This window comes from Empidonax traillii, unplaced genomic scaffold (genome assembly GCF_003031625.1).
Source record: "Empidonax traillii isolate 1590-97213 ecotype Southwest subspecies unplaced genomic scaffold, ASM303162v1 scaffold1699:size72841, whole genome shotgun sequence".
NCBI lineage: Eukaryota > Metazoa > Chordata > Aves > Passeriformes > Tyrannidae > Empidonax > Empidonax traillii.
In genome coordinates, this window is record NW_020956892.1 from 26,691 (window position 1) to 35,853 (window position 9,163).

A 9,163-nucleotide genomic window follows, 5' to 3' on the forward strand; every position below is an offset into this window, starting at 1 on the left:
CAGAGACCTCACGATGCCACATTCCCAGCTCAGCATGCAGCATCCCTTCCATCCACCATGCTCCCACTGCTGCCTCAGCTCAGTTCCTGCCAGGGAGGCAGCGAAACAGGGTTATAAAATCCAAGAATACTCAGGGGGACACACAGAGCAGGTCAAAGAAGACCTGAAGAGGTTAATCCAGCCCTGCCTCTACCTCCAACCATGAATGAACTAAATCATTCCTGGCAGATACTCAGCAGCAGCCAAAGGGAATCAGAGAGATGTAAGAGGTGCAGGCAAGGCCTCTGCGATGCCACGTTCAGGCTTCAGAGACTGTGTCAGCAATGCCAGCAAGGGACAGGGAACTGACACAGGGAACTGTCACCGAGGAACAGGAGGAACTCCAAAAGATCAAACCTGGTCCAAGTTGGCAGTGATGTGCCTACAGATAGGGCAGGTGCTAAATCACCTGACGTAGACATACCAAAAGGTTTAAAACAACCCAGGGAAGACTGAGCAGGTGCTTCCACCACTGACCTCCCACCAAACCAGTGCCAGGGAAGGTCTGGTGAGAGGCAGCACCATTCTGGCCACAGTCCCCTGAATCTTGATGCATGCTTTGCTTCACTGAACCTCTCTGCTGACCAGCTGCCTCTGTAACTCACTGTTCAATGCATCTAAACCTCCTCCAAGACTCAAGCTACTGGGGAGACCCAGGCAGGGCAGCACACCCACACCTGTTCAACACAGAGCTGAACACATCTTGGAGCTCAGAGAACTCAATATTCACAGTCAGTTCCTATTTGCAGACCTCAAGCCTAAAATCTGTCTGCGCTCCTCTTTCCTAGTCCGTGATTGCATGTCCAAGAATTGTATGTGCAAGAGTTTTATCGGCTCATTTCTCCATGACTGAGCCTGTACTTGGCTTCTGCCACCCCAGCACAGATCCTACAAGCCTCCATATCACCACACAGGGCTTATAGGACAGCTGGTTACCGCTCAGAGAGAAAAAGATGCAGGGGAGATGGCCTGCACTTATTTCAACTGCTGAGCAGCAGCAATCCTGGCTTTTGAAGAGACAAACCCCCCTCCAGCTGTACCATTAACCCACAGGGCTCCTAAGCTCCTGGAAGGCACAGAGAGCCCTGCCAGCTCTGCACACAGGTCTCACAACCAGCAAGTGAAACCAGTTTGTTGACTGGTTTTGTTAAACAAATGCAGCTGCAGTTTTGACACAGCCTGGGATGGAAAGAACCACATCCAGAGCCAGAGGAGGTGCCCCCTGCACACTCAGCCTTGGCAGTCTCCAAGGCTCGTGAGCCTCAAAGGATTCCTGGCTCCCTGACTTTCTCAGGGAAGGGCTATTAGCACCAAGAGATTAGAAGGAGCAGCTTTACTCCCCCATGGAAGTGCATAAAACCCAAGATCCTCCTTGCAGGCCCCAGATGCCAGGAAATGAAAAGCTGCTCTTAATTAGCTTTGCGAGGCCCCACCTTGCCTTGGGAAAGTGACAAGCACGGCCTTGGGTTTCACTCTGGCGCAGCGGGATCCCAGCTCCGGACACGGGACATGGACGCTCTCACCCCAGGCCACAACAGCCAAACAGGAGGAACAGCTGCAACCTGTCCTGTTTCAAAGGGCCTCACCATGATGCAATCGGCAACAAGCCCGAACAGGGCGGGACCTGCCCTGGACACCAACAGGCTTCTCTCCCTGGTGTCCGTCTCCCATGGTTTCCAGTGAAAGTGGGTATCATCTCACTGGGCAATGGCGAGAGTGTTTTCTGCCCTGGGCCCAGTTTGTCATGGGAACTGCACTAAGGAGAAAGCAAAGCAGAGGAACTGCAGCCCCTCCTTTAGAGATGCCTAGAAATCCCCTCTTCAGCACCACCACTGCTCAAACCCCTGGGATCACAGCCAGCCCTGGGATTTCCTCTCTGTGCAACCCCCAGCCCGCCCACAGCCTCAGACACTTCCAGTCCCACATCACTCCAACAGGTCTCCAGCAGCCTGTCCCTCTGCACGCTCCTGCTGACACAGAAGAGCTCTGAGATCTCCTCCCTCCTCTGCATGGACTTGCTCAGGATTTCAGTCCCTACTCAGCTCCACCCTCTTGTCCTCCTACACCAGGTCCTACCAGCTGTGCTCCACCCAGGTTTTCTCCAGCCTCTCCCTTTTGCCTCCCCGTACTCCAAACTGGAGCATTCCTCCAAGAGCCTCTGGGTCCTTCTGGGTTGTGATCAGCTCCATCCACCACTTTCAAGTTCCTCCTCCAAATTCCAGAATCTTTTCATTCCTGCCTGGTGAGACTGGTGCTTCTCAAGTGCTCATGGAGTGGCCTGGATGAGTCAGGTGTTGTGCAGCTCTGATGCAATGATTTAGCCCACTGCATTCCCAAAAACCTACACCCCTGGTGAGGGACCTGCTCTCCACCCCACTGCTGCAGACATCCTGCAGCCATGGCTCTGTGCGAGACAGGTAGAGCAGAAGTCAGCACAGAACAAGGCATTTCCACCTCTGGAATTCAGAGAAGAGCTCAGGCAACTTACCAAAGGGAATTTATTGTTTTCCATTAAGTCACGCAGTACCACCCTGGCAGCAAATCCCTGCGACAGGGCAGCAAATGCTCCCATGTAGATTTAATGTATCCCTTCAAACATCCAGAAGAAAACCACTCTAAGATAAAATCTGGGCTCAAAATAGGCAAGATTCCACGTGGGACAAGTGAAAAAAAGAAGCCAGAGCAGACAGAAGAGTATCTGTCACGGAAGGAAGGAGAGAAACGCAGGTTCACTCCTACGGCTGGGAAGGGAGAGGTGAGGAAAGAGCAGCAGTGTCACTCGGCAGCGCCAGGAGAAGGGCGAGCATCCCGCTGGATCCAGAGCAAAGCAGCAGCACAAAGGGGCCTAGGGAAATTCTGCAGAGGAAAATGGTGCCACAGAAAGAGCAAGAGATGCTGCGTTTCTGGAACAGGTGGGATAAGGACACATAAAAAGCCCATTGGAGAGATGCGGGCTGGCAGCAGGCACTGGGTAAGAAACCCCTCAGAAGGGGAGCTCGATAAAGTCAGGAATGTTCAGGGGAGTTGTCTGACCTTTCCAAAAGGCACCCCTCCATCCTTTTGCCTCAAAAATCACCTCTGTGGGCAAGCCTTCTCCAAAAGCCCTGCCTGAGCCCTCAAATACAAACTTGCTGTCCGAGGCTGTACATCCTCCCTTGTTCCTGTTTTTCTGACAGATCTCCACTTACCGCTCCCACAGACCCACCCGCGTCCTTTAAACCTTCTCCCACGGAACAGGCAGGTGCAGCCCCATCGTTTGAAACAAGCATACTGCCCTTTCCCCACCTTGCCTCGTGGTAAGCACAAACCCTTCCTCCCAGGCTCCCTTTCCCACAAAAGGCTTGTTTCCATGAAGGGCTCCTCACCTGGAAAATGTCCACCTGACCCAACCAAAGACCTCTCTCAGGGACAATACGTGCCCAAACCCAGTGTTCCCACCTTCCCTCTCCCTGCTGGAGGGCAGTTTATTTTCAATTTTCGTCCCATATCCACCTTGCACCACACAGATTCCTACTCCTGCCTTGGGTATCTGTCCCTACCCACAGCAACATCCTCAAACAACGCTCTTCCCGCAGCAACCTGCGTGCCTGGGACCAAACACACCTCGCCCACTGCTCAGTGAAGTGCCATGAGCACAAGCCATCAGGACATACGCTGGGTCCAACCTCAGGTGGATCAAACCCGCTTCCTCATTCCACCAACCGCAGATCTCCTCCTTACCTGCCTCTGGACCAGCCACGGCACAGCCAGAGGGAATCTGGGAGGGGCTGGAAAAGGGAAAGACCACGGGGTGGGATTCTGCTCCCCCTGCCAACGTGTCTCCAGGTCTCAGCACTTCCAAGGAGCATTCTCCCAGCTCTTCTCAGGAGTAGCAGCACTCAGGGCTGCTCTGCCTGTCTCCCCCCTGTCCCCAGCTTCAGGCACTTAACACTCACCTGGCTTGTGAGGGCTTTTAGGTTTGGCTGGGGTTGGGCTGACAACCAGCACAGCCAGAGAAAGCCCTCAGCAGCGCCAGACAGCGCTTGAGAGGGAAGACTATGAGTACAGAGAGTCCAAAGCCAAACTCCCTCCAAGCCTCTCCCGGGACACGCAGTACAGGCACGACGGTATCTCTGCAGATCCTCATTTTTGGTCATCTTCTACGTGAACTGCTTCACTTCTCTCCTGAGCTCACATTAACTTAGACGACCACTGTGCCATATGGCAAGTGGTTTCACATCTCAGTTAAATAATTTTTCATGCAAAATGCAGTTTAGTTTGCTCTGAACTGAGCCCTTTTTTGATTTCACCCAATGCACTCTAGGCCTGCTGCAAGCAGCAGCAGCAGTGGTCAGCTGCTCCCTGTCCACTCCCTCTGGGCCATCAGTGACACTCCAGACCTCTGCCGTCGGATGACGAATGTCTCTGTCTTTTACTACCTTTTCCAGACAGACTAAGATGTCCTGAAAAATGTTCATTTTCCTTGTACAAAAGCTGCTGCACACTGGGTCGGGTCACACCGTTTGCTGCTCCTCATTCTCTGTCCCCCTCCTGATTTACTGAATCTCCTGAGACTTGAGGACCAGGATCTGACCAGTTTGCTCTCTTTGTTCTTCTAATAATTCTCTGACAGAGAGTCTAAAAGAGGAACTCAAACAACAGAGAGGAGCTCATAAGCCCAAGACAGGTCACAGCAAGAGCTCCAGTGCTCAAGCCGAACAGTCACAGCTGAGTGAGACACAAACACTTTGGGTGACTCAGGAAGGTGCTCAGGGCACACACACTGCGCCTCGATCACAGGCAGGACTGTAACCACCCGATCAGAGGCTAAATAAAATGTCAGTAAAAAACTTGCATTTATAATCCAAAAGATGGTCTTCCAAGCTCACAAACCTCAGTTTGTCCCAGTCCCAGGAGGTTCAGTGTAGCACTAGGCTGGGCTGTGACTGTTCAGCAGGACACACAGAGCCGAGAGCACAGGGACTGGCAGGTTCTCTGCAGGCGTGTCGCAATCACCCTCCTCTGCAGATGGGGCTTACACCCATTCCCACGTCCCAACCTGCCCATAACACACATTTTCCAGGGAAATCTCCCTGCCTAAAATATAACAAGATAGTGAGCTACCTGACAAAGGAGCTGAGAGCATCACACTGGTGTCTCCATACCTTGACAACATCACAACCGAATCCCACAGGCAGCTCAGCTCACAGGGATTCAGGGGAAAGACAGAGAGAACCCAAAAATATCAGAGCAAGAACCTGACCCTTTCACACGCAAGAATCTGTTTGGGTGGGGATGTGCAAACTGCACATTTTAACAAAACTGAATCAAATTTACTTCGGCCTGAATCAAAATCAAGTTCTTGTTTTCTAAGTTGGTTTGTTTTTTTTTTTCCCAACATTTGATGGCAAATTCCATAACATGGTAGTAAGGCAATGAAAAACTCAAAAGCTAATAACTGATTTCTCAATTTTTTAACAAACTGGCAACTCAGCCCATACTCCCTAAGGAGCATCTCTCCATCACACTGCAGTCAAACACCTTGTCTCTCTGGCACCGGCAGTACTTGACTAACTTTTTAAAAATGGTACAGTTTCCACAGGGGATACATGGCAAAACCTGCTCTGGAATATCCCAAAGCCCAGTACTGTTTTAAGGCTTTTGCTTCCTGAGAGGCAGGTTTGAATTCCTGCCCGCAGCATCCCAGGCTCCAGATAACCCAACAGAACAGGGACATCATGGCTTGGGTTCCTGCAGAATGGTATGCTGGGAACCAAACAAGAGAGCTCAGCCCAGCCCCAGCCCCTGCCCTGTGAAAGCAAAGCCTTGGGAGTCAGAGACACTGGGCTGGGCCCAGCAGACGAGCAGATCTCTGGTCCTCTGCTTCTGCAGAGAAACCACAGAGGCACAGGGCAGCACATGGAGGGCTTATCCCGGTGTGCCCTGTGTGGACAGAGAGCTCTGCAGCTGAATAGAACAGCAGCAGAAGCTGCAAGTGCACGCTGGAGTCCCAGACTATGGAATGGTTTCAGATGGGAAGGGACCTTTAAAGCTCATCCATGGGCAGGGACACCTTCCACTAGCCCAGGTTGCTCCAAGTCCAGTTCAGCTCGGCCTGGAACACTTCCAGGGATTGGGCAGTCACAGCTTCTCTGGGAAACCTGTGCCAGGGCTTCCCTACCCTCACAGGGAATGATTCCTTCCCAGTATCCCAGTGAGAAGCCATTCTCCCTTGTCCTGTCACTCCAGGACCTTGTCTAAACCCTCTCCAGCACTCCTGGAGACCCTTTAAGCACTAGAAGTGGCTCCAAGGTCTCGCCAGAGCCTTCTCCAAGCTGAACACCCCCAGCTCTCCCAGCCTGTCTCCGGAGCAGAGGGACTTCAGCCCTTGGAACATCTCTGTGACCCAACGATCATAACTATAAAGCAGCTCTACCGTTTTTAATGCTCTTACTTGACACTTTTTGAAATTTACGGCTTAAACCAGACTTTTAAAATTCACGCTGCGCTTCGGCTGGTAATGACTGTGACACACAGGGGCGACGATTACCCCAGAGGGCAGGAGACCCCTTTGTCCCACTCCCCGGACAGCCGAGGACCGCGTCGAAGTCGCGGGTTCCTCCTCAGCCAGGGGCTCCCCACCACAGTCGGGGACTCTCCCCCTCAGTCTATCCCCCGGTCACAGCCGGGGTGTTCCCGGCCCGGGGTGGCCGCACCGCACCCACAGCCATCGGCGCTCGCATGGCGCACGATCCCACCCGCGATCCCCGCCCCGCAGCGGGGGCGCTCGGGCCCGGCACGGCCCCCCGGAGCAAGGGGAAGACACGCCGGGCTCGGCGGAGGCCGCCCCGGGAGCGGGGCCGCGCAGGCCAGGGCAGCGCCCGAGCGGCCGCGGTGGGCCGGGCCGGTCCCGGCCGGGCCGAGCCGCGCTCCGAGGGCCACGGGATGGCGGTGCCAGCCCGCGGGCTCACCTTGGGCAGCTCGCGGAGCTGGTTGGCGTCCAGCAGCAGCTCCTCGAGCGAGCGGCTGTAGCGGTAGATCTCCTCGGGCACGGCCTGCAGCGAGCAGTGCCGCCGGTCCAGCGCCTCCACGTGCCGGTTGCAGCGCCAGAGCGGCGGCATGCAGCGCAGCATCGCGCCGGGCCGGGCCGGGCCGCCGGGCCGAGCCGCCCGAGAGCGCCCGGGACGGGCCTGCGGGATCGCCCGGATGCAGGGGGGGCGGGGAGGGGACGGGGGGGCCGGACCGGGCTGCACCGAGCGGCGGCCGCGCTCCCGCGGCGGCGGCTGCAGCCCCGCTCCGCTCCCTCCGCGCCGCCGGCCGGGCCTAGAGCCGCTCCCGGTGCCGCTCCCGGAGCCGCTCCCGGCCTGCGCCCGGGGCCGCACCGCCCCCCGCGAGTGTCCCTGGGAAACGGAGTCCCTGGGAAACGGAGTCCCTGGGAAATGGAGTCCCTGGGAAATGGAGTCCACTCCCGCCCCGCCCCGCCCCGAGGGGCCTGGAACGGCACCCCGGCCATGGAGCGGAGCCGCGTGCCCCCCCCCACCAAAAACATCCCTGGGGAAAAACATCTCGAGGGAAGAATGAGCCCAAATGTGTTCGCACAGCAAGGGCTTGGGATTTCCTCAGTAACTCACAGACATGGAGACACACACACAGAGACAGAGACACAGAGACACACACAGACACAAGCAGGCACACGGACACACAGAGAGACACAGCACAGAGACCCCCTCACACGGACACATGTAACTGCCAAATCTGCTTTCCAGATTTAGGAAAACACTTTGCAACAGTCCCCTGCCACAGCGTGAAGTTCTGTGGTGCAGCAATATTTCTCTTGTAAAAAAGCCTGGTGGGACCATAGATGGTGCACTAAGGCAACCAGGAGCAGGAAACAGATCCTTATGAACAGAGCTTGGGCCGTGCCCATAGGTAGAGCAGAAGTCAAAGGGATGTGGCAGAGCTGAAGAAACAAGTGCTGTGACAGGAGAGACAAAAAGCAGCTTCCTCTGGCTATTTTCTCTGTGCAGGGCACAACAGATAGATCAAAGCCCACACGTATGTCCGTTCTGGGACACGGCACTGCTTTGTGACAAAAGCCAAAGGGCAAAGTGAGTGTCCACCTCTGACCTGTCTCAGGACCTCCCCGTTCCATCCCCTACTGCTTTCACGGTTTCCTGGTTGCTTTGTCACTCTTTCTTGCTCAGTTTCTCCTGCTTTATGAAGTTTATCCCTGCTCCAGCCCAGCACTGTCAGGCAGCCCTTATACCCAACTCCTCTCCCGATACAATTCTCTGTCCTGGCTACTCTCGCCCTGCATACAGCTCTTCATCTCCACACCAGATCCTACAGTGGTTGTTTATCTCATTTCTCTCTCATTTATCTTTCAGAGAACAGATGCCCCTTCCTCACTGTCTGACAATGGCACCTTCACATCCACACTTGTGTGACACTGGGCAGAGCCCAGTGCCCTGGGAACAGCCTGGGACACCTGGGGCACCAACCCAGGGCATGATATGGGTTCTGTGTGCTCTGCATCCCTCTTTCCGTGGAGCCAGAAATATTCGTGCAGTGAACAGAAAGCGACCGGTAACGGAGTGACACCAGAGCGCAAGGCGCTGGTGAGGCATTGCTGAGGTGCTGGTGAGGTGCTGGCCTTTGTGCAGACAGGAGGAGGTAAGAGCTGTCCAAGGGCCTCTCCGTTTCACTGCCTGTAATGAGCAGCGGCTGTGAAACAGGCAAGGAAGGACTTTTTCACAGAATCGTAGAATCACAGACTGGTTTGGGTGGGAAGGGACCTTCCTACGTGTCCCTGGGACCGGAGGGGGCAGCGGCTGCTCTAGGGCCTGTGGGGGGACAGTCAAATTACCTGGGAGAAGGAAAAAGGGTCTGGATCCAGGCCCAACCATCCTGGCTATAAAAAGCCGGAGCAGCCCCGTGTCCCCTCTGCAGGAGCTCCGTGGGGGGGCTGGAGCAGCACCCAGACCCCACACCCACTGCAGGGCACAGGTAACACTCGGGGCCGGGGTCCCGGGGTGACGCCGTGGGGCTGCGGGGGCCGGGGTGCTGGGCACGGGGGGCGACAGCCCGTGGGACCAGGGTCGGGGTCAGGGCAGTGCTGGGACGTGGCCGGGGGGCTCCCGGCCAG

The 9,163-nt window shown here is 55.6% G+C and overlaps 2 protein-coding genes across 5 annotated transcripts in view; one reads left to right on the forward strand and one right to left on the reverse strand.

The window, feature by feature from the left end:
* Nucleotides 1–7,152, reverse strand: part of LOC114070815 (leucine-rich repeat-containing protein 1-like) — a 31,834-nt gene extending 24,682 nt beyond the window's left edge. The window contains exon 1 of the mRNA XM_027908403.1: nt 6,990–7,152. Coding sequence (XP_027764204.1) covers nt 6,990–7,151 — 162 coding nt within the window. The 5' untranslated portion in view covers nt 7,152. The remainder of the gene's footprint in view (nt 1–6,989) is intronic.
* Nucleotides 7,153–8,044: 892 nt separating this feature from the next.
* LOC114070816 (NAD(P)(+)--arginine ADP-ribosyltransferase 2-like) overlaps nt 8,045–9,163 on the forward strand; it is a 3,051-nt gene continuing 1,932 nt past the window's right edge. The window contains exon 1 of one of the 4 annotated variants that reach the window (XM_027908405.1): nt 8,045–9,024. The gene's annotated coding sequence lies outside the window, so the exon portion shown is untranslated. The remainder of the gene's footprint in view (nt 9,025–9,163) is intronic. The other 3 variants (XM_027908404.1, XM_027908406.1, XM_027908407.1) reach the window with 3 other exon arrangements.